General features: G+C 37.6%; 1 protein-coding gene across 1 annotated transcript; it reads right to left on the minus strand.

The window, feature by feature from the left end:
- Window positions 1-1,047: 1,047 nt before the first annotated feature.
- tmem161b (transmembrane protein 161B) lies at window positions 1,048-26,550 on the minus strand. Its single transcript, XM_083527099.1, has 12 exons — window positions 26,319-26,550; window positions 15,666-15,769; window positions 15,017-15,103; window positions 13,872-13,969; window positions 13,611-13,767; window positions 10,944-11,095; window positions 9,841-9,901; window positions 9,581-9,721; window positions 8,752-8,865; window positions 6,407-6,581; window positions 5,662-5,758; window positions 1,048-3,566 (listed from the first exon to the last, which is right to left on the minus strand). The coding sequence occupies exons 1-12, from the start codon at window positions 26,319-26,321 to the stop codon at window positions 3,319-3,321; spliced, it is 1,437 nt and encodes a 478-aa protein (XP_083383225.1). The 5' UTR covers window positions 26,322-26,550; the 3' UTR covers window positions 1,048-3,318.

Below are 26,550 nucleotides of genomic sequence, written 5' to 3' on the forward strand. Positions count from 1 at the left end.
CTTTAATCTTCACAACAGGACCAATCCAAAAGGAAAACAACTTCCCTGCCTAGCCTCGCCTCCTAAGGGAAACCCATCTGCTTTATAATGTTTGATATGGCACGTGCATCCATAAAATCACTGTCTGTACTCAGCCGTTTTAGCCGAGTACAGCTGAGGAAAGTCATTGCTGACTGTAGTTCTCCATGGCAGAGATAGACAACCTAGCAGGACATGATGAGCTTCCCCTTTCATCTTCTACTCTATACTTTTGCTCCTCTAACAATGATTTCTCCTGTGGTGCACAGTATTTAGCAACTAGTCCACAGTGTCCTGTTTGTCCTCAGGCAGGTCACCCGTGTTCATGGGTATAGACCTTCAATTTTTGACAGTTGCTTCAAAAAGGCGACTTGAATGCACTAGTTATATTAAACACTGAGTATGAGAAGTGTTCTTTGCTGTACTGGGTACGCAAACCACTACTTACCTTCAGTCTCCTACCAACAAACTGACCATTTGATCCTGATTTCCTTTGCCACTAAATGGGTCCCTTGTTTAGGCTGACGCTGGCCTAATAGGTGGTGAATGCAATCACTATGGCCTTTAGACAGAAAGCCAGGGAGCATCATCTCTTCATAGTTATCATTTAGAGGTGTGTGAGATCATCATTCCCCTTCCCTCAGCAAGAGGGGGCAAAACAGAACATTGGTTACACTTGTAACTTCGGTTCTTGCCTTGTCATTTGAAAAGAACCCATGATAGAGGCCTTATTGAGAGTATTTATTTGATACCATGTGTCACTCTGACTATGTTGAAAGTTCTTGGCAGAAGTGTGCACGCACATAAGTCGGTATTCAGGTGTTCTTCACCTCTACTGACTTTTATCCGCAACTCAGAGGACACAGCTGCATACATAACTATTGAACAGGGAAACCTGCATGTGTGTGGGAATAAAATGGTAAAATAAACACAAAGCCAAATTCAGAATATTCAGGCAATGAAAAATTCAAATCAAGCAAGCACACTATGATGAATAATAAAAACAATAAATAAAAGAATTAAACAAAAAATTTCCCTCAACATTTATTTATTAAACACAAACTAACAAGAAAATAATAAATAAAACAGTAGAACAGCCACACATAAAACACAATTAAGTCAAACAAGGCCATTTTGGCTTGTGGATTAAGAAGTGTCCCAGATTCATATCCACTAGAAATGAATGGAGAAAAGAAAAAAAGAAAAAGATGATTTGTCAAATTTATCTTGTGAAATCTAAACGGCCCAATTAAAGAGCCAAAGATTAAGTTATTTGGCAACAGGCTTGAAATATTTAAAGACACACAGCTATGATGAAAAAGAGGTATTTAGTAAATGATAAACAATTTCCCACTCTTGGTCATTCTTCAACTACTTGTTTGAAATTAGAAGTGCTGGAAAAGACAAATAGGTAAGAATCTGATAATGATAACCTGGCGAAGTCAGTAGTTTCTTGCTTGCAAATGTGATAGTTTTTAAATGTTCATAATTGTTTCAGTGACATGAAAAACACATGACAGATTAAGCAATGATTGTGCAAAGTACATTTCAGCCAAAATTCATAATCACTGGAACACTGTTACTGTCCTGTTCCTTTATTTAATACTGATTCAGAGGCATGGTATCCCGGGCAACAGACAGCCTTCTGAATGTTAAACCACTGCATGCTGAATAAATAACTGGTCAGCAATACTAACCAAACGTGTCACCCACTTGGTCAGGTTTAAAATTTGTAGCTGAACCAGGAAAAACAATGAACATTTGAAAAGTGGGAGGGGAAAAAAAAATCGTACTGAAAAACTGAAAGACTGATACATTCATAGTGTGCACGCTCTCCAAAATGCAAAATGGAGAAGAAGAGAGGATAAGACGATTACAACTCATAAAAGAGTTAAAATGGTAGTAATAATTATAGACTGATCAGACTGATATGTGTATACTGTATCTGTTCTGCTTGTCTGAGCTTTAGTGCAATCCCTGTGTTTTTACTGACCAAAATGAATAAAATCTTCAGAATTCAAACTTCCTGTACTGCTGCACACGAGGCACACAAAACATATCAAACGCTCTTTGTAACAAGCTGTGATTTTTCTTCCCTATTGCTTGTACACTCTAGAGTACATTTCAGTGTGAATACTTGTGTTTCACAGCAGGTCACATGGCTTCGATGTCTGAGAATGGACACAAGCAGTTACACTCACAACAGATTAGAGCTTACACGCATCCTTGGCACCTTAATATAAAGCTAAACGGAAATCAATCCAAATACTAGAGCCGTGACGGCAAATCAATAGGCATGACATGGCAGCATGTGCGGTGCACTTGCAGGCTCTGTTTGATCACGCTGGACCCTAGATTCAAAGCAAAACGTTTGACCAGTTTAACTAAAAGGAGAGACAGGAGCAAAGCGGAGGCCAGTGCTTTAGATCGTTTCCAAAGATCGCTCCTTTCTTGTTCAAAATGCCCTTTTTAGATTTACGCCTGCAAGCGGCAGGGGTCAGCTGCAGCCTGCAGGCATTGATGTCTTTATTCTAACACTTGTCTGTTCTCACACACACACACATACGCACATGCACACACACACACACACACACACACACACACACACACATACTGTTAAATTAGCTCAGTCTTTGTACAGTTACACAAACTTAAACAGAAAGGCCTATCAAGCACCTGCCTGGCAATAAAGATAAAAACAACCATCACATTTAATTAATAACCCCCCCCAGGTGCAATCCACAGCCCCAATGTTATTCTACGCCATACTGCAACAACACCTGTTAGTTATTAGAGTTGTATAACACTGGGGTGTCCACCTTCCCTACAGCAGAGCCAGATTTCAGAGGTGAAAGTGAAAAATTACTTAAAATCACATTTAAAAATCACGCTTGTTTTTGCATATCATCTATCATCCATTTCAAACTCTAAAAAATACAGTATCTCAATAAGCAATGCACAAAATTCTCAGTGTGTTTAAAACAAACAAACAAAAAAAGGCCCATTAAAAAAAATCTGCCTGCAAATTAATGGGTGTCCTGCATTATTAATTCAACATACACACCCCCTGCCCCGGAGACAATCCTCCATTCACTATTCCCAACATTATGAATATCAAATCATGAATTGTTATTACTATTATTGTTCGCTATGGTTGACTGACTGTGATGCTGAAAACCTGTTTGTCTACATAACGGAAGCCCGTAAAAGAGATATGGTTGTGGAAAAAAATTTATTAAGTTTCCAGGCCTTTGGCTATACAGTCCTTTCTGCTAGCCCTGGCCCTCAGGTTGCCTGTCACTATGCAGCCATTAGGTATTGGTGGTAAAACAGACCAAAGAGTGACGTGGAGAACAAACAGGCAGCAATCCACCAGGTGAGGAAAGAGAGGAGGCCTCGAAAAAGCAGAGGCGTGAAAACAGTCCTCAGTCCTCCCAAAGCCACAGAGACTTGTGCCACTGTTCGTGGTGCTTGAGCTTCTGCTTCTCCTGCTGTGCCCAGGTTACAATCCTCATTCTCTTCAGCATAAATGCCCCAGGAATGTCCACCTGTCATAAACCAAGAAACAGATTCAGGAACAAAAAAAAAGTGAATATAAAAGCTAATAGCTTAGGGCTAAGCAATGAGATACTTGATTGTAGCTTTACAATGCAGTTAATTCCAGAATTATTAGCACATTTCTAAGGCAACCAGGATTTAAGGTCATGACTTGTGAAGGTAAACAACCCATTGTTAAAACGCTTATCTTTTTCTTTTCTCCTCCATTGTGATAGAGGACAAAGAAATTCTACATGTGTGTAGCCTCATAATAATTCCCCAGAAAAAAATAACAAAATGGACAAAAAAAAATAAATGTTTATATACAGTCATGTGAAAAAGAAAAAACACGCTCTTTGAATTCTATGGTTTTATGTATCAGGACAATACAAATGATCTGATCCTTAGCAGGTCTTAGAATTAGTTAAAGACAACCTTAGATTAACAACAGAACATATTAAACATATGGTTATTAAAAAAATCAAAGCTGCAATGGAGAAAACATGTGGAAATACCTTATGACTCAATAGCTTGTAGAACCGTCTTTAGCAGCAATAACCTGAAGTAATCATGTTCTATATGATTTTATCAGTCTCTCACCTCATTGTGGGGAATATTGGCTCACGCTTATTTACAATCTTGCATAAGTTTGTTGAGATTTGCGCGTTGTTCCAGACGTCTTGTGGTTTGTTCAAATGCAACTTTGCAAACATATGCAGTGCTCTTGAATTCCATGTTCTTTTTAGAGAGAGGATGCTTTCTCCTGTCAACCAATCAAACCATACTTTTCCCATCTTTTTCTAATTGTACTGTCATTAAGTTTCACATTAAATATGCAGAGTCTGAGATATAACTCGTTTTTTTTTTTTTTGCCATTTCTATGAGCATTGCACAGTCTGTCTTTGAGGTGAATTTGATGGGATGTCCACTACTAGGAAGACTGACAACTGTCCTAAATGTTTTCCACTTATGAATAATCTTTCTCACTGTAAAATGATTGGCTTTAAATGGTTTAAAATGGTCTTATAACCTTTTTTAGATTGATGGGCAGCAACAATTACTTTCCTTCTTGGCGTTGTGTTAACACACACCCGAATGCTCCAAAACTTTTATAGAGATGGTCATACTTGCTGATGATCAATTAATTAAGGGCATTTAATAAGCACCACCTTGCTGCTACTAAGCCTCTTAAATCCTATAGAAGAGGTAAAGGTATATTTAGGATTCATCAGGGGTGACAATCATGAGCTCTGGCTCAGTCAATCACATATATAAAAAGTTAAGCCTTTACACATGATTTTTGCCATTTCTGCTTTCTTTTTGTAAAAAATATTTATTGACACCATGTGTTGTTTTTCCTCTGAGATTGTATTTCCCTAAATTTAAGACCTGCTAAGGACCAGATGATCTTTATTATTTCCTGCTACATAAATCCATTGAATTCAAAGTGGGTGTACTTTCATTTTCACATGACTGTATACGTAATATTCTAATATTTCCCAGTATCAGAATATAACAAATTTAAATAGAGTGCAATTGACTCTAAGGTAAAGGTATAAATATTGTTATGAAAGCTGCTTAAAAGTATTTTGTGGATGAGCTATTATCTATTTATAATATAATAATATACTATCATATTCACTTTACTCCTTCAAGTAAATTGATAGAGATTATTCTATTGCAAAAATTATTGTAAGAAAAAGTATTTATCACACCACCAGCACATCAAACGCACAAAAATGGAATTTCATCTGCCAGTCGAATAAAACTTGAAATTACATTTTATTTACGCATGTGTAAAATTGCTCAATCATAATAAGGGCAAGTATAAAAAGCTATAGAGGAGACCTAGTCATGCTTGCCGTGCAAATTTAGTTTACACAATTAATATTTGACCATTTTCTTTAATAGCACCATACATTTTTAACGTGATGATACAGTATATTGTGCTGTGACCTAAAGTGGGTCTGTGAAGCGGGTCCTTCATATAAAAGTACAAGCAAAACTTGATACCCTCCGAGCATAGATAGAGGATGAAGATCATGTTCACACTGCCCAATCCTAATTTGACCACAAGCAGTAAAGCTGTGTGTCGTATCTGCTCACCTAATGTCTTTAGCAGCAAAGTTGTATGCAGCAGCATCACCAGCGGTGCCACATACTGAAGAGCTATCACACATAGATAGTAAAAGACACGAGCGACCTGGCAGAAAAAAAGAACATATTTGCAGTTAAAAAGAGCTCCTTTCGGACAAATCCACTTCTAAAAAACAAGTTACTTCAGGGAAAGAAGGGCTCATCAAACAGACTCAGAGAAACTGTTCCCTGGGAGTTCAGCTAGGGGGAAGGACTGAAAACGTATAAATTCTCAGGAAGGCTTTAAGACCAGACGCCACCATGCCGCCACATCCATTTATGAGTCTCGCACATCAAACAGGCTCTTTCCCTTGGCTCGAGCTCTGGACTGCTGGAGGTTTTGATCTAAACCGAAGCCGCACTAAACCCAAATAGCAGGTTCATTTCAGAGGGTCTGAATATGACTCATTCATTCTTATTGCAACACATTTTCATCACTGAAGGACGTCGCAATGCTAATGCGGCGATCTGTAGGGGATCGAGGAGTTGGGCATCTGGACACAGTCATACACCTGATCTGGTGATGATTCATTTGTATCTCGTCAGTCAACAAGGCACAGAAGAATGATTCATCCACTCAGAGTGTTATAAAGGTATGATGGATTTCTACTGGAACAGGACACTAGAACAGTGTTAACTCAGGCAACTCAACAATTTTTGACTATTTTATAAAATTTTATATAATCTCTATAGAATAAAACAAAACAATACACACCATTTTCTGCAGCTCGACTGTGCTGATGCGCCCAGCTTCCTTCTTCATCTGCTCAACACCCTTCTGGGCAAGGTTGAGGTAGGCCTGTAGGTGGTGGCGCATCATAGCCAGCCTCAGTGCACACAGAAGTAAAATGGTCCACAGGCGCAGCGCGTCATATGTTTTCTCTGACATCCTACCAAAAGCAAGAACGTTAAGCAAAAGAGTGATATTAGGGGTGTTTCTTAATATATCAATACAATAGCACAGCAATAACCACTCATGCCTGTGACAATGAAAACTGATCTAGAGCACTTTTTGTGTTAGTAAGTTTCACATTTACCTTTATGATGCATAAGAAAATGCACTTCACTTTTTCAAATAATAAATACTTGTTTAGTTGTCAAATAAGGACGCTTTTTTAGGCCTTTTAACATTTACACAAAAAAAGGAATGTGGTCTTTATGTATGAACATAAAACACGCCTGTGTGCATCCCAATGTCACTCATGAGTAGATTTTAAAATAAGCTTTTTCTAATATTTAATATTTTTGCTAAATATCTGTCTAAATGCAGTCTGTATAATAAGCATAAATGTTGACCCTAAATTATAGCCAAAATCACTACTAATACAGACCCTCTAAGACCCTCCAAAAGTGGCAGGTGGTCAGGGCCACCAAAGCGTTCTCTGCTGGCCTTAACACTATCAGAATCACTGACCTACATTCACAACCTAAATTCTAATATTTGTTCGATGATATTTTATTAATTTATTCCCCACAGTTATTCTCTTTATTCTGTAGCGGTTCTCTTGGCTGCACTGTTTCCAGAAAGTGTAACAAGTTTTTTTTTTTTTTTTGTCTAATTAGATTTCAGCCTCTATGTGCTGCCATGTCAATCTAATCTGCCCAGGGCCTTTAAAGTCTGTACTGCTGGCTTTTTTTTACGATTGTCTTCTTAAGAATTAGCTCTGTTTCTTTAACCAATCAGATTTCATATTCGCCTCACAGGGCAGCTAGCTGGCCCAGAATAGCGGCAGCATTTTTCCTGTTACAGCCAAGTTCGACTGGCAAAACACGTCCTGCGTGCTGCACACATGAATACATCTGAGTTTGACTTTTTTATGCCTACGGAGGAAGAGAAATTTATTTGGTCTTGGACATACTTAAAAATACATTTTAAAGAGAAACGCTAGACATCGTGAGGAGGTCGGTCAACCGCGAAGCTAGCTAGCGTGTCTCAGCCTGAGAAAGGGTTTGTTCACCACTTCCAGACCAGTGAATACGAGCGGTACCACTGGTTTACAGCCTCTGAGGAGCGGTGCAAATTATGAGTCTTCATCTTTGGTGAGTAGGTTGTATTTTATTTAGATTTTTGTAATGTTATTAGACAAATATTAATTCTGAACTGCTCCAGATGATGTAGGTGCGCAGTTGAGGTGGTAGTGTAGAGGTTTGGAGTCTTAACTGGGTTTCTTGCTTTAGTAAAATGATATTCACCTCAATATGTGAAATGCCTCTCTCTCTGTAATGCCACGTGTTATATTGCGTGTTTACATAGTATTGATGGTTTCTATAATTGTGACGTGATAGTGGTGGTATTAAAAGGTGGATTAAGTCGGAGAAAAGTCCCCACTGAAGGCCCAGGTACCAAATGCACGGCCTGCCACTGCCCTACAAACTGGAAGTGATAGTCTGTCTAAGCCTCTTTTATCCCAGTCAGGTTGGCTAATGAACTGCTATTGATAAGGGCTGTTAATCGATTAAAATATTTAACTTAATCGCACATTTATCTGTTGTTAAATGTAACTTACAAATACAAATATAAATGCTTTCTGCAAATGTATGTTAATTATTAGTGAAACCATACTGAACACAGAGCATGAACATAAAATATTCTAGTAAATGTTTTAAAGTCATTATGGTGCTTTCAATTATGTAAATCACCAGAAACCAAAAGGAACTGTTGCTATGTTTCCACACGGACGATTTTAATTGCCAGATGCTTGGATTTTGCTGCTTGATTTGAGACTTTACGAATCAGTAAAACAAATGTTTATTGATTACAAATTACTTTTCAGTGGATTTCTTTTATATCTAAGTAAAGAAAGGATGTTGTGAATAAATTTGTGATGAAGGTTTGAATTTTGACATTTATATTTATTTATTTTTGTATAAAAATTGGCAAACAGAAATATACACACACGCACGCACGCACGCACACGCACGCACGCACACACGCACGCACGCACACACGCACGCACGCACGCACACACACCCTCTCCCGTATCACTCACACATGCACACGCCTTGATCAAATAATAAAAAGACAACGTTTAACATGTATAAAAACAAAACAAAACTTACAAAGGCACACTTTCTTTCCCCAGAGTAGGATTCATTATATAATCCTTGGTTATGGGCTTCACCCACAACAGTACCATTATAAGTGGGGCCAAGAAGTTGATATGCAGCAACGTCCTGTAAGACAAGAAAGAATTGTTTAAAACAAACACATTAATAAATCTTTGGTCAAGACCATGGACATAAATACAGTAAAGTAAAAGACAGGAAGTAGCCCAATCTTTGGCTTTTGCCAAAAGTAGTGCTATTTTATTAAAAGATCAGGGGGCAGGTTTGGGTGTGATTCAAGCCACAGGCAGGGGAATCCAAGTACTGGAGTGAAATAGAGCTGGTCACACTTGAAGTGGATTAGCTAGAGGTGGTGTACATCTCCAGACCCACCCCATTACACTTGGCTTTGGTCCCTAAAATAGTCTAATATGGAGTCCATCTGTAATAATATTTATCTGCTGACTATATAAAGCAATGTCATGCTCTGGTTGTGCATGTTGAATGATGTGCAAATGCTAATATGATTACAGTAAACAGGTGGTTCCTCTGGCTATAATGTGACCAGTTGTATAAGGATCCAACAGAGGTGAAAATCATGAGCTCAGTTAACCACATAAATAAACGGTTAAACAATTTACCAGTATTAAATGCAGATGTAGTGGCTCAGTGCTTAAGGATATGTGTTGGTACCCAAAAGTTCAAAACAAAGATTTCTATGCTGTAATCTTTTCATCAACCTTAATATGCCATTACCATCTCCCTCTAACATTTGCTAAAAGCTCAAGATTGCATTATATAAAGCATTTAGGATATTAGGTTTAGTAGGATGGAGCGCACTCACTGTGTAACTTTGCTGATGTTGAGGGTGAGGGCATCAAGATGCATCTGGGCCAATCGCAGCCCAGGGAAGGTGAGAAACGCTCCAATCAGAGAGCAGAGTAGAGCCAGAATCAGCTTAAAGGTTAGTTTTGATATGGGGCCCCTAGAAGAAAGGCAGAAACTGTTCAAAGTCTGTTCACAGCAGGGTTACACATATGCATACACACAAACAGTGTAATCCCAACACACACAGAGACATTCCCCATTATGATGATTACTCACTGGGACTGAAGGCCTTGAGTCTCCAGAAACTGAACAGCACTTTCAGAAAAATTTGCAAAACCTGCAAACAAAAAAAAAGACAGGAAAATTAGTTTTACAGAAAAAAGAAACACAATTTATTTAAACACCTGGTTTTATTTAAACACCTGTTTTTTTTTTATATATATATATATATATATATATATATATATATATATATATATATATATATATATATATATATATATATATATATAATGTGTTTTCCCTGTATTTTCTGTATTTATTATATAATGACAAGCTGTTGATATTTTAAAGAACACTGCATTTATTTTAATTATAATTCTAAGCACTAAAGCACAAAATGTGTGGGCCGTAACTTAATCTACTAATTTCTGAATCTTAAACTAAACATCTACAGTCTGCAACAATATGATGTTCAGAAAAAGAATTATCTGCAAATTCTTTAAGCACTGCTTTGGGCTATTCTTGTGAGTCTATGGCCTGTTCCATTCTTTATGTGCCTCAAGGCATAAAGATAAAGATCCCCTCTTTGTAATTGATATATTTCTGATAAACTGACATATAAACTGATGAGAAACTTTAACTGTTATATGCTTCTTAAGAAAATCCAAGACAAAAGAAACCTAAGAAGAAACTCAAACCAGAAGACCTTACTTTATTGGTTCAACTACACATTATGGGGAACTGTTTTTCACGGCACGTTTACACACTTTAACTACACATCAGTTATCTAGTGCAAATTGTAAATGGTTATAACGATTAAAGTCTAAATATTGCTTTCCCATCACATAAACACACCCATGTAAGTAGAAGGAGTTTCTCTGGAGATAATTAAATGGTGACTTGATTGGGCAGGAGCAGTATATTACTAGAACTCAAATAAATTTGTTTCTGAAATAAAATTATTTGTTCCTGCACGTGTCTGTGTTTCTCTAACAGAATTATCGAAACCATTAACATTGCTTTGCTAGCAGCATGTGATAAAAGATACAGGTCTCTTTTTTTAAATGCTTTTTTCGTGTGTGATTTATGCAGATCACAATCATGACACTAATAACACAAAAAAACAGAAGGATATAAACACTGTAATCATATTGTACCTGATTCAAGTCCAAACTCCAAGTAGTTCTCAGTGACGACGAGGATGGCCATTGCTTTGACAAAGAAGAAGAACCCAAAGGTAATGCAGAGAGATCTCTCACCACCTTCCTCAAGCTTAAAGTAGTGAGCCGTGAGGGAGAAGAGGATCTTACTGAAGGAATCAGGAGTTAAAGAAAATTCTGCAAGATACATAACTGGTACGATGCGTCTAAAAAATCTAGCAATTAGGTTTTGGTTCTGATAAGTGGGCTGGGTTCTAAACCTTGACTAGTGTTTATTTTTACATTTAGTCTATTTGTGTCTCACTGAGCAATATCCAAGTAGCTTTTGTTCATTTATTAATATGAGCTCAGAGGGGATCTGGAACTTCCTGAGAAAAACAAGTGCTTTTGATTGGGTTCAGTTGGATGACTTTTAGGGAACAAATCTAGTTTCCAGTTTTATATGCTCGAGATGTGGTATTTCTAATCAAGTCCTCGGAATCATTTCTATGAGGTGCTTAGCGTATGGGACACTGTGACAAACAGTCAATTGTAGGAAAGAAAATTAAAGGAAAATTTCAGGGAGAGCTAAGACAAGACAAGATGAGAATAGGGCAAAAGTTGAGATTAATTCAACATGAAAGTTAAACATATTAAAAACCTGAAGAATAAAAAATTATTTGTAGGAAGGTGTTATAATGAGCCTTCTTACAAAGCCTGCATGCATATACCTAGAGTTGATTACCCTGGTCCAGGTCAATTATGTGGGTGCACAGTGCAAAATCACAGACAACTATAGAAGACCATCTAAGGAAATGTCTCAGTGCCCATCACATTGACAAAGCCATTTCTCTGCCACACACTCTTCAGAGCCAGCCCAGTAAAATGGCTCCTTCCTGACATCGTCCATCCATTTGCACTCACACAGGCCTATCATCATCCTCATCATCTTTATCATGCCATCAACCAGCCCCCCTCTTTCCTATTGCTCCAACCGTTTCTTCCACCCAAGCAAATCAGTCTGGTTTGGTCATGAAAATTGGGTGTCCAATCTTCAGTAGCAGGTTGTGAGTGGGTGATGGGCAATGCATATAGCTTGGAGATTGATCCTTGTGGACTGTTCTGGGGTTAATGTGCATGATTTAGCAGCTAGGGAAAAGGAAAGTAGCAGGTAAAGAGCAACAGGTGCTGTCTTGTAAAGGTAGGAATTTTATCCAACTGCATTTTCATTACTAAAGCAATGCTTTTGACCAAACAGAAAGCTGTTTATAACGCTTACCACAAGACTTCACATATTAGAACCTTATTGAAGGGAATATTCAGCCCAAATACCAGTTCCAGCACCTAAATATTTCTAGCTGGGGTTGTTTACAAAAGCTATAATTGACATTACCAGTAGCCATGTTGTTTCCTGCTGCTCCGACAATGTGTAATGCAGCATTTCCTGCTGTTTCCAGAGACCCCAGTAATGCTTTCAGTAAGTAAAATGTATAGTAGATAGATAGAATAGATGCATATATTTTACACTGGCAGACATATATACCTGTGCCACCATGGTCTTCATTCTCTTATAAAAATGTCCTATTTCCTGTACAATTTCCTCATTCTATCACTCCATCATAGGTTAACCATGGGTTGTCTCTTCTGTCTGTAAGACTTCATCCTAGAAATGTCTTTGTGTCCAATAAACTATAAGCTGCACTTTGGGGGTTACTAGTGGATTTCATCATTCTGTTACATCCTGACATCATGCTGACTTGTCTTTATGAAGTTTAACATTCTCCAGTCTTTAAATTCATCAGTCACTTTATGATGGCCTATTTTATCCTAGTAGACATATTATTTATTCTAGATAAGAGGTAATTTCCAGATGAATAAACATAAAAACATGGATGAGTGAGTAAATGAGTGAATGAGTGAGTAAGTAAGTAAGTAAGTAAGTAAGTAAGTAAGTAAGTAAGAAAGAAGAGTCAAAATGTGCAACCCCTTTATATAGTAGTATAATGCATTACAAAATAAATAGTTTACCTAATATGGACGTACAACATTAAAAACAACTATAAATACATAAAAATTAATTTATATTAATATAAGAGGAACTTCAGAATGGTTTTGGGTTATCACACCAAACCATCAATAGTTACCCATTGAGTTGGATTATATTTGGACTAAACATGAAACAATAAAACAAATCTAATGTTAATTAACTCATTAGTTTACTACTTAACAATTGTTAACAATATTCCTGCACTTAATGTAAGCTGGTATAAGAATAAGTCGTACATCAGTTAGGAAATCTGACTGATTTGGAAATGTCGGCTTATGTCATTTAAATCCTGCAATATCCTGCACTTCATTCTTAGACTCATTCATACACTTTTGAGTTTAATATGCTGAATTGCAAAGCCAAAACAAGAAATGCACTGGCCAAAAATAAACCCACTATATGAATAAAACACCCAAGCTAGTGTGTTCTGTAAAATAACATGCGCACAAACACACTTGCACACCCACACACTCACACACAAACAGAAAGCATGACAGCTCTTAAGCATTTTGCAGAACATCAAACTCTGCAGCGCCTCCTGCATCATTATCTGTTCTGATGCAACTTTCAGTACATCCAAGCTGCATTGCTCATGACATTAAGCCTTAACCTTGGGTGAGTGGTGTTATGAAGGATACATGACAAAAGCCAGTACTAACAAACTCCACACCACACTGATGTTCATCTCTCCATTAGGCTCAGCCACACAGAAGTACAGTTCAGTGATGAGGTACACTGCTGTCGCTGCCACTGTGAAGTCCACCAGCCACTGAAACTCCGGGAAGTAGTGCAAAGCTAGCAGAAAAGAAGAGTAATGAGTTCTTCGATGCAGAGAGCAGCATGGAATATATGAGGCTGCTAGGTTTCTAATGATATGGAGCGGATGGAAGTGCATATACCGAGTGTGTCCACTTCCGCAATACATTTCGTTTCCAGCTGGAGGTCGATGTCTTTGGGAACTGTCAGTGGCTTGTTCTCTATGTGCCCGTTGTATTTCCTAAAAAGACACACAATCCATACATGCATGTGCAAGTTCAAGTTATACACATGTAAAACCACAATTATATAAAGTGCAGCCAAATTAGACCTTTTTACTTCACGTCAATGTGCTTCAAGCTAGTATTTGTACCTAACTAAGCAGACTGGTTGTGCAAAACAGAAATTAAATCAAATTATACACTCAAGTGTTACAAGCTTGAGAGTTGCGTATAAGGAGAAGTCCTGTCTTCCTCTCTGAAAACTGAACAACCTAATATGTGCTTATAGGGGTAAATCTGTTATAGCACACACAAATAAAAACTAAGCAAATATGAAATACTAGGATTTACTTTTAGCCTTAAATGATATACAGATCTGCAAAGCATAGCTTAAACTTGGCTCAGTTTCCCTTGGAAACACCACCGCCATCGGTGTTTACACCTTTTACTAAGGATTAGAGTCCTGCTTGCTCTCATAAAAAAAGGCTAAATATACACAATGCTGAAATCAAACACATTCCTCCCTCAGCACTAAGGCAGTTGGCATGAGAATGTTGAATGTTGAGGTCTGCTGGGAACAGTAGGATACTGGAAAGCAAAAAGGGGGAGCGAACATGGGCCTCCAGATAGACAGGGGCTAGTGTTTGAGCCCTTTGCCCCATAGCCGTGGGCCAGCTGTCCTAAAAAGCAGTGATTCTCTCGTCTGGAGCTCTGTTGTTTACCCAGGGCCATGAACACCACGGTGGCCAGCACAAAAGCCCTGTGGGAATCCTGATCTTCTTTCGTTTTGATCTCAGAGCTACCTGCCTCGGCTCGGGAGGCCTCCAAAGAGCATGGCTCCAGAGAGAAGCACTTTACCAGAAGGTAAGCGGAACGAGGACGATGGTCATTGGCTCTTCAGTTCTATTTATAAGAGTTTTGGGTGCTGGACTTTCAGTGGATGAGAGAACAAAGTACCGAATGAGAATTAGTCTACAAACTAGTGCTCATTAAGTGCAAAAGAAAACCCCACTACAATATGGTTTATTGTACATTATAAAGAAACAAAATTCAGTTGTACTATGCACCTGTCCTTTTTGTTCTTTGCTCCTTTCTGGTGCTTTCCAGCGAGGCTCCTCAACTCATCTTCTGTTGGATGCTGGTACCAACGCAGACTGTAACAAGCAAGCCATATAAACATAAACAGGGCAGAATTTGAAGATTAAAAAGAGAAAATTCAACTCTGTTTGGAAACCATCTGAGTCCTGAGAGGGCTGTGCCGCTTTTAGTTGTTTTCCATGTTTATTTATTCATTAATGAAAAACTCAATTATGGAACTCTCTCGGGCAAAAAAAAATCCTGTGTTTGAACTAGCAAAAGAAAAAAAGAAAAAATCAAAAACTTTCACAGCCCAAACAAGTACTGTTGAATTATTGAACACATTCTGAGGAGCTGTTTACTCCAAACACATGGAGCTAATTAGGAGGAACCAGACGGGGGGCTCATCGTGGTCCTCTCGGCTTATTTCACTTTCTGATGCTGCCCTTTGGTCCTACTGATGAGCCGTAATGATGCGGATTTGGCAGGCCTATTAGACTAACAATAAAATTAGTGCTTGAGCAAAGTAGATCATGCTGTACTTGTTGAACCTGCCTTGGAATGAAGTGCCAAGATACAATGCTAGAGCACTCGTAAGGTCAATCAACACAAATAGGTCTCAATGCATTTGCTCGTTACCTGCCACTGCAAAGCAGCCATCTTGCGAAGGAGTAGTGAGGTATAATTTTCTGAATCACGCAGGCCATTACCATGGTAACCACCAGTTGCACGCTGATCACACCCTAGGAGTAGAAGAGTAGAAGACACACAATTAGAGAGGGAAATAAAAAGGTACAAATAATGGTTTTTGAGTGAAAAGCACAAGTTAAATATACATTATGTGCATACTACGCGTCTGAATTATTAAACACAAAAACAGCAGCCGTAAATGACCAAAAAAAGAAAAAGAAAAAAAAAAGACCATTAGTCTGTGTTCTTTATTTGGAATATAAAAATCCTGCCTATTTTGTGCACCTCAGAAGCCCAGACAGAGTCAAGAGGGAGGTAATTTCATTTGTCCAAACAGACTGGATATTGCAAACATGCTTGAATATATCACTCAGGTATCAAAACTCATAACTGCCCTTTTAACCCTGCATCAAAATACTATAACTGGAGAGGAAGTACTGCAGCAATCACTGACCGATTCCACACCAGTGAAGCACACTCTGAGATCAGTGCTACATAGTGAGACACGGCTCTGCATTCGAATGACCACCGAACTGTAAATTCTTGTGTGTTTGACTGACCACTTGATACCAAGTCAAAGCATAGTTCATCAGACCACCACTTATGCACAAATATCTCAGTTTAGACAAATGAGATGTCTGTGCTTTTATCAGTTTGCCCACTGATAAAATGATCTAATCAGCCAATTATTTAGCAGCATAACTATGTATAAATTATGTAGATAACACAAAGGATCAATGTTAGTTTTTACATTAAAGATCAGAATTGTAAAAAAATAGGATCTTGGTAACTTTGACTGTGGCATGGTTGCTGGTGGCAGACAGGCTAGATTAAATATTTCTGAAACTGCTAATCTGTGATTTTCACACACAGCATGCTAGGTCTGGGTGATACGGACAAAATCTTATATCACAATATAGATAATTTCATCCATACATTTTAATTTTCCAAAAGTAACCTGAAATGAACATAATTTCAAAGTGAAATGCACTTTTCCCTTTCTCTTTTTATTTCAAAGTCACAAAACTATTACTCATAAGAAGCAAAAATAAATAAATAAATAACAAAATAGGAGCGAAATAGGAACATTATTATTATTATTATTAATGCATAATATAAAAGTGTATATTAAGTATAATTTAAGATTATTAAAACTGTCTATTCAACGTTTGGGTAATAAGCGTTTTTTTTTTTTTTTTTTGGGCTGATAGTATGGGTCTATACTTCTGTCTATATGTTGAGTGTTTGTTAAGGTACTACTATAGTACCTCCTTATTCCCGGGTGTAAATCAGCAGCCAAAGGTTAGCTTTTTCTTACATTGGTAATATATACAATTAGAGGTGTTGCTATCGATTATTTTAGTAATTAAGTATTTTACTGATTATTCTAACGATTAATCGAGTAATCGGATAAGAAACGTTTTTTAAAATGAACAAGTAATTTGTTTCCTTTTTAGAAAAATGTAAATTTTTATTGCTGAAATGCATACAAGAATATCTGAAAACTAAACCCAATTTCAGATTACTCTTTTTAAAAAATAAAAAAAAAAAAATACAAAAAAAAGATAAGGTTTAGAGAAGGTTGGTGTTTTCTTTATATTTTAGTGTGAAAAAGTTCCCAAACGTTGGAAACTTTCTTTGGCCCGAACACTATGGAAGCCTGTTCCCACCACATAAAAAAAGTTTGCCCAATTCAGACTTTTTCTTGTAAATCCGACTTTCTTTTTTTTGTTTTTTTGCAATTATGACTATTTAATGTAAAAGTCTGACATTTCTGGTGCATGCATGTTGTCGGCCTGAAGTTTAAAGCTGTTGGTGTATGAAGAAGGCCTCCTCCGCTTCATCTGTCTTGTTCCGTCTCCTCCAGAGCTGATTGTTAGTACTCTCCAGGGATCGGAGGCTTAGTTTGATACCATGCGATTCTATTGATTGTGGCCCATTTCATTTGCAACATGTAAAGCTTTCTGGTAGGTGAGGAGGTGATGCTGCCCGAATACTTGGAATAAAAAATCAGAATGAGGCAAACGTTTTATTTATTGTGGCACAAACGGGCTTCCATATGAATCTCCTACTCGATGCTGATATTGATACAAGAAAATGCAAAAAATATTGTACGTTTCACGTGGCAAGCAAATGTTGTACCGTATGCTCCACCCTCCGTTAGCGAATTGCCGCCCGTCCACGCGCCGGCTACCACATACATGTACTGTATCGATTATACAGTACAGTACTGTAAATTGCTATGTTTTGCTAAATTATTGCTGTTATTTGTTAAATTATTAACAAAATACATTACACTACCCCATACTAATCACCATTCTTTAAGACTCCAGGATAGGCTAGGCCATGTCTCGACCTTTTCGATATTTTCAAGTTGTGATGGGGTCATCGAGACGCATCTCCATCATAAGTTGGGGACTACCTGTATTAATAAAAATAAAAAAAATATTTACAGGGATCAGGAGTCATACAGCGGAAACGAGATGTTATTGAGAAAGGTCAGAGGAGAATACAAAAGGTATGGAAACTCAAACACTTTTTACAACCATGATGGGCAAAAAGGCATCTAGGAACACCAAAACCGAACAGCACACCACATCAAGAATAGGAATCTGAGTAGTGGTCCTTCCAAGCAGGACATGTAAATTTATGTTATGTTTCCATTAATAATTTCATCACTGCATGAACAAGCAGGTGTACAGGCATTCCTTTCATAATGTCTTATGAGTGTGTGTCAGTGATTTTTGACAAAAAGGAAATTAAAAGCACTTGTCTCTGTCCATCATTTATCTTCATTTGTAGACATGCTCAAGGCCCTAACCTGAATTTCCTGGAAATTAAATATTTACTCCCTTATAAAAAGACCCGCATGTCCCGTAAAGCTCTTGGGTGATTAATTTAATGTAAACTGCCATTTTAATATACAATTTGCTGATGATTGTTAAACCACATTCTATTTTTTATCCATTTATAGTTATAATAAATGTTGTAAAGTTCCTGCAAAACAAGTTGGTTCATCATCGTTTACATTCTATCAGCTATAAACTGCTGTCAACTGGCCGAGCTCTCTCGTTTGTAGTAAACATCACTCATACGTGTTATGCCATTAGTTGTTAAAATAATGTACTCTTCAGAGTCAAGCTCTTATGGAATATAAAACAACAACTTCTGACAGATTTGCGAGAATACAGTAGCCAGGGAAAACAAAAAAATACTGAGACCAAATTTGTAGGTCACATAAATGGCTTGCTTCCATCGTGTGCAGCCATCATTCAGTCCAATTCTCCAACTTAAACAACCTGACACACGCAGTGCTCTCCTGGTTTTCCGTTATCAAACACAAGTACCCATTCTATGATCTACCACAGCAATAACTAGTAAACACTAGAATTTAATGGACACCTCCAAGAAAGCAATACACTCCGTTCTGCTGAGGCTTCTGCTAGCAGGGCATTACAAGTCACTTAGGTGTCCATTAGGAGGACAATCACAGAACCTTAAGAGGTCACAAAGTCAACGCCGTATTACTGGTGTTCAACCGACAGCTTGAAAATTTGTTACACTTGAAATCAAACCACTTTCCTCATAACACCATGTACTCCTGGTTTAACAGTGTTACACCAAAATTCCAGGACAGTGAGAGTGGAATTAACTCCAGACAGGATATCTTCACCACCATTGCTGTTGTCAGCAAACAAATTGCTCTCTGATCTGCCCCAATAACCTGGTTTACATATTCTCACTATGCAAAGCACATCTGATGAGTTCGGTGTTGTAAGACACAGAGGTAATAGTATTACCCACCAAAAACACAGTCACCCAGGAAGGAATATTAGGTCATAAAACAAAGTGGGGGAAAAAAAAAATTGTGAAAAGGTAAGTGCTTTGAGCGCCTTTTTCTCATATATTTAACTTATAGGGCATAAGATCATGGCTCGTTTTTAGTGATGGTTGATAGCAATTCAATGAACAATACTACAGGTTAAATATGCTTCTGTTTGTCATTGCCTAAATGTAATTTAAAACAAAAACCCTAACTAATAAAAAGAAGATTAGGACCCAAAATTTACTAACAGACATTTACACATGATATAAAAAAACAAAACAAAAGAGAAACAACTTTGTTTATGCATACCCATCATCTTGGATCTCATACTGACAAAAATAAGTGAAGCTTGGTGCAGAAGAAAATTTGTTTTTGCAATAACAGCCTTTACATTTTCCAAAGCAAAGTACAAGTATCTCAGTTAAACATCTGTGCAGTTCAAGGGCCCAGAAGTGGCAACTTGATGGTGCTGAGATTTGAACTCGTTACCATGGTTTGATATCTTAACCACTGAGCTATAAAACTATTCCCAATACCAAAAAAACGAATGCTCAGGCTGTTTATTTGTACAAGTATTTGTAAGCATTGCATGCAAGGATGCATTATATGTTTAATCATAATACTCATATTGAGTTCCATCCCCAATATTGACACGATCATTTCACTTTGTCTTAGGAGGGGTTCTTCAAAATGATACATAGCAATGCATGCATGTCACTAGCATATAACACTAGCCACACATCCGAGAAGCCATAGGCAACAGCTCAAGATAATTAAAAAGTCAACATGTGATCAGTATTTTGCAATGCAAATTTCTGCCGGTTTGAACATTCATATTTTGTGCACAAACGATATTTTGTGCAGGAAGCGCATGTAGTAAAAACTTTACATCAATCAGGACTGGCAGTAGAAATTTCAGCATTGACATTAAATTGCTAATTCAATCAATATTAATTGAATAAATATACACAAAAACTAATCTAAAACATAAAAGTTTCAGGTTATTTTCTGATCCTGTCTCTTCGCGACTTGACATTTAATGCCCACTCAAGTGTCCACATGAAGCTTCCTGGCACCAAATCTGTACACAGTCAAGGAAATGCAGCAGACAAATTTGACCAGTAGGTGTGACATGGAAAATATAGGTCACCCAAACACACTGGGAGACGACTGGGAGGTGTATCAGGACAAGGGCCACAGGGGAAAATTAAAGCAGCAGGAGTTGACTATCTGCCTCAGTAGCACTGACCCAAAACACAGAGGGGCCAAATAAGTTCTGAGATGGGCTGGTAGAGATAACCAGCACATTCAATAACTCAATCTCCAGGTCCTTCTTAAAAAAAAATAAATAATAAACTTTTAAGCTGGATGGAGGATATCAGTGTTAACAGGTAGCTAGAGCCGAATATAAAAGCTTACATGCCATTCACCAATGTGTAGTTCAGCATTTAATCCAATCGAGTATTAAATAGACTAGAAGATTTATGTTAAAAAAGCTGACAGAACAGCTCACATAACATTACGGACATTCTGGGCATACTACATAGGGGTCTGGGTGCTGCTTTAATTGTATGGTTTTTCACATCAACCCTGCTCTCCAATAAAGGCCTACATAGGAACCATCACAGAAAAGAATATGGTTTCCACTACAGGTAGTCGTCGACTTACGACCACGATTGGGACCGACCGACGGTCGTAACAAATTGGTCATATGTAGAGTAGGCTATATGTACAGTACTGTGAAATTATGCCGAAAGCTGGTACGCACGTATACGTCGTATACCGCGGCTAGCAATTCTGGTCGTAATGTCGAATGGTCGTAAGTTGCATAGGTCATAAGTCGACGACTACCTGTACAATTAGCATCTGTTTACCATTAAATCTAAATAAAAACAATCACGGAAATTCTAATGTATATTACATTTCTATTAAAAATAACATTAAAAATGTTAAATTAATATATTCAATAATTAATTTTAATTTCTTAAAATGTATTAAAATAATCAACTGGTATTAGTTATAATGGTATACTTCTAATGGTTTTTAATTGTATTCATCAACAGCACCTGTTAAAATGTCGGAAACACCATGTTCCTTTTGTTTATATGCAACAAACCAGGTAATTTGACCAAACACATACATACACACCCACATACATACATATATATATATATATATATATATATATATATATATATATATATATATATATATATATATATATATATATATATATATATATATATATATATATATATAAACCTTCCATGCTCCAGAACAACCCCAAACCATTAACCCCGAACCTCAAACCTTTGACTGTGGGTGTGAGACAGTCTGCTAACATCTTCTCTGCTGTCCTGTGTCCCACAGAAGTTCTTCTTTTAGAGACAAGAATGTCAAATTTGGAACACAAATCTGTCCAATTCTTGTGATTTTTCCATTTACATAATTTGCTGCATATAAAAAAATGCAACTTAAAAATGTGTCTTAAAACTATAAAAGTCAACATAGTAAACAAAGACATTAGGTGAGATTAACCTCAAGAAATTGGTCAAAAATCTACACTTGGCACATTTTCTATGTTGACTGAAGTGACTAATCCTGAACAGTATTTGCAGTTTAGGCACAAGCTCACAGAGCTGGAGAAATCCTTGCTCAGAAACTGCTGCTCAGAAAGCCTGTGCGTCGTTTACTCAGCAGCGAGTTTTCTCACACAACACTTCATTGTGATGTGGATATAGTATAACACATTACTGATCAGCTAATCATCAGGTCTTTTAGAAGATGAGCAGGGCATGCTAGGTGCTAACTGAGCTCATTAGTTGGCTATACTGTGGCCCACCGTTCTTACGTCCCTCATGCATACGCATGTATACGCAACAAAAGCACCAATAAATGTGTGTGTATTAAACATCAAGTTCTGTCCAAAAAATTAAACAGTAAGCAGGTCTATAGGCTAAATGTATGATTAGTCCAACCAAAAATCTACTCATGCAGCACCTGGGACAGGAGGTCTGGTGATTACCATATCAAATAGAGAGATAAAATGGTTTTGTAGTCCAAGTTACTCTGATATAGCTAACTGTCTGACAGGCCACACAACTTCTGGGTTACAGTGTTAGCCCTATAGATGCAAATTAAGTGCTTACACAAATAGTAAAGGTTTTATAAGTAGCAGTGTCAAAGCCGAGTGTCTAATGAGCAGCTTTCAAGTCCAAGTCAAGACTAATTTATGTAAATGAATATTCCATAATAGTTTGTTTAACTATTCATTCATTCATTCGTTCATTTTCTCCCGCTTATCCGTAATTCGGGTCGCGGGGGCAGCAGTCTAAGCAGGCCCCCGCCTTCGACTGCTGCCCAATCCTCATAGCACCGTCCCTTACGGTCCCTCCTGCAGGTGGTGAGCCCACGGGAAGGCGGCCCCACGTCACTCCGACGTCACGGACCTTGATATTTCCCTCGTAAGGGACCCCCGGAGCATAGAGGGTTAAGGGCCTTGCTCAAGGGCCCAAGAGTGGCAGCTTGACGATACCGGGGCTCGAACCCCCGACCTTCTGATCGGCAACCCAGCGCCTTAACCGCTGGAGCCACCACTCTGTTTAACTATATTATTAATTATTCAAAAAATACAAAATTGGGTGAAATGTATCTTTACAGCTCCAAGGTCCCTGATTCAAACCTGATCTTGGGGTGAATATTCTCATATCTGAAGGAATTTCTTCAGAGTTCTCTGGAAGAACACATGCAGGTGGATTTGGTGCATAACATTAGTTGTGAATGAATGTGTGACGGTGTGTGTGTGTGTGTGTGTGTGTGTGTGTATGATGTCATGAGATAAACAGGAATCCCAACCCAGCAGTATTCCTGTCTCACCCACAGTGTTCCCAGGATAGGCTTCAGAACTACTACCATCCTGACTAAGATATGGCAAGTTCTGAAGAACAAATGAACAAATGATTATTATTCTGGTTTAGTAACAGACTAAGAAATACACTCAAATGCTTGTGAGTTTTGGTTGAAATTAGTTTCATTAATAAAATAAAGGTGATTTTAAACTCAACATTGTTGTCTGTGTAAACATCTCCGGCATACAGGATACTGCCATTTGAAAACGGTTTTCCTACTTCTTTTGTTTACTCCATCATAGTCACATAGTGAAATGGGAAATAAACCAAATCTGCACCAACATTAATTGAGAACAATTATACAAGCGTATAAGAAATATAAACTAATGTGCATGTCTTGCAGTGTGCATTACTTATAATACTCATACAAGTCCTGCACAGTTCATACAACTGGCTATAAATCAAGCAACACAATTATTTTGAACAAATTTAATAGTCTAAATCTATTATGCCTTTTTCTTCGCCAGTTTTTTCTTCCTCCTGGCAGATATTTTAGCTCAAACCTTGGTTGCAGCTGCCAGCTGGTTACAGTGATGAGGCAGATGTAAAGCTTAAAAATTCCATCCAGGAAAAAACAACAAAATATTGTTGTGGGACCAAAAAAATAGGTTAAGTGTGTTAAAAACTCTCCAAATACATAAATGTATGAGTTCACAGCATTTTGCATGGAAGATTGATTAGTGTTCTATTAAAAGTCACTAACCTTGTTACTTATACAGAAAGAAGTTTGATACTGTTGTCTATTTTAACTAATATTAATAATCAATTCAAAGCTACATTTTTGCAGGAAAATTGTTACACTAATTACATCTCTGTTGTCCTAAAACAAAACCATACAGCAAGCTCAGAAATATCACTTTCAAGTTTATTATTGGGTGCCAATACTTTCGCACTTGTCTGCATGCCAGTCTGCTGGGTTTTTTTTTTTTTTTTACTTGTCTGGTGTGAATTTTTTCTTCACCACACTATTTGCACTTTATAGAATGCAACATACGTGGAACTGGGCTTTAAAAGAATAATATACAATTCCTCCCATTGTGAAATATGGAAGCATCGATTCCAAGTGTTACACTTTCTGTGTGATACAATATCTGAGTTTAAATTGGGCTTTAAAGTCTGCTTTTATTTTCAGATAAAACATCTGTAAAGAAGAAATGACTGTAACAAATGACTGAACAACACAACTAATGAGGTCTGCCTGTAGTGGCCAATTAATACCAAAAGTAAAAGATTCAATAACAAAGTTAAAAACCAAGCAAAAGAAGCAAAAAATAAGTTCAGGTTACAGAGTTGTGCTGTCGACTTGGAGGTCCATGAAAGCATTAAAAAAAAATCCACAGTCAAAGCACAATATCATATACAGTACAGACCAAAAGTTTGGACACACCTTCTCATTCAAAGAGTTTTCTTTATTTTCATGACTATGAAAATTGTAGATTCACACTGAAGGCATCAAAACTATGAATTAACACATGTGGAATTATATATGGAATTATACACATAACAAAAAAGTGAACTGAAAATATGTCATATTGTAGGTTCTTCAAAGTAGGCATCAAGAGAATGCCAAGAGTGTGCAAAGCAGTAATCTAAGCAAAAGGTAACTACTTTGAAGAACCTACAATATGACATATTTTCAGTTGTTTCACACTTTTTTGTTATGTATATAATTCCACATGTGTTAATTCATAGTTTTGATGCCTTCAGTGTAAATCTACAATTTTCATAGTCATGAAAATAAAGAAAACTCTTTGAATGAGAAGGTGTGTCCAAACTTTTGATCTGTACTGTATGTTCTTCTGCCACCTGTGTAATGCACACATTGATTTTCCAACTATAAACTAATCCACCAATATCTTCAGATACTTAGGTTCTTTTTAAATTAAATGATAAACAGGAGCAAAACCCATCCATCATTATCTTTTAAAAATAACTAATTTACTCATGGTCCAGTTCTTAACCTGTTCATGACCCTATAACACAAATACCACCTCAAACCCTAACCTTCCGGCAAATCTATTTCTTTTGGCAAACCACCCCTTCAGAAGTTAAAAGCAAAGCACAAAAATAAATTCATGAATAGATACTAAAGTGTAAAAAAAAAAAAAAAAAAAAAAATGGATCATTTGATACAATAGGTGCAAAGTGAGCACGTGTGGATTGAGACAGAGCACAATGCTGTTTGATGGAAAGTCACCTCTAATCTAACGCATGTTTGTTGACTTTTCTACAGAGGACAAACACAGAGATGTGGTGGTGGTGCTGGTGGTGGTGTGTAAAGGGCATGCCGAGGTCAAATGCACCTCTGATGAGGAAGTACATAGAGAGCACCACCACACACACATCTCACTACTGGCATGATCCATGTCAAACCCAACTCCTGTGACAATCAGCAATGCAATAATGTCCTATGATCATTCAATAAAATCATACCATGACACACACACACACACACACACACACACACACACACACACACACACACACACACACACACAAATTTCAACACTGGTGTCAAAAAGTAAAGACTTGCTGGATAAGACAGAATCAAGGTACCTTCTGAGCTATGGATCTCTAATACTAGGTGTAATGATGAGTGAAGATATTCAGTGGGACATATATAACTGTATTGATGCAGATTATAATTATAACCGTTATAAATATAGATGCTCACTGGTGTTTTAGGAGGACAACGTGTCCACATGCTGCACCGCAAATACCCCCTATTTATAATCTAGTGTACTATGCAGTGTGTACAGGATATAAATTAATTCAGTACAGTAGATTGATATTATAGGGAGTAAGGAGCCATTTGGGATTCAGCCTCAGGATGCTAGCATTAGCCCAGTAGTACCCAGTGTTACTCACCATGTCGATGCTGCTGTGCAGGAACAGGCTCCTCGCCGGCTGTCACACTATTCTCCCCGAGTCGGAAATCAAGCGGCTCCGATGACATAGGCCTGTTTGTGTTGCTGTTATTTCAGAGTAACGTGTCAAGCAGAAACGACTCGCATCCCTGCGGCCAATTGATTCCCTTCTCGGCTCCGGAGTGTTTTCAACTGCAGTAGAGGTCACGCTACGACTCTCGCTTTCTTAGTCG

Source organism: Silurus aristotelis (genome assembly GCF_946808225.1).
Source record: "Silurus aristotelis genome assembly, chromosome: 23".
Lineage (NCBI taxonomy): Eukaryota > Metazoa > Chordata > Actinopteri > Siluriformes > Siluridae > Silurus > Silurus aristotelis.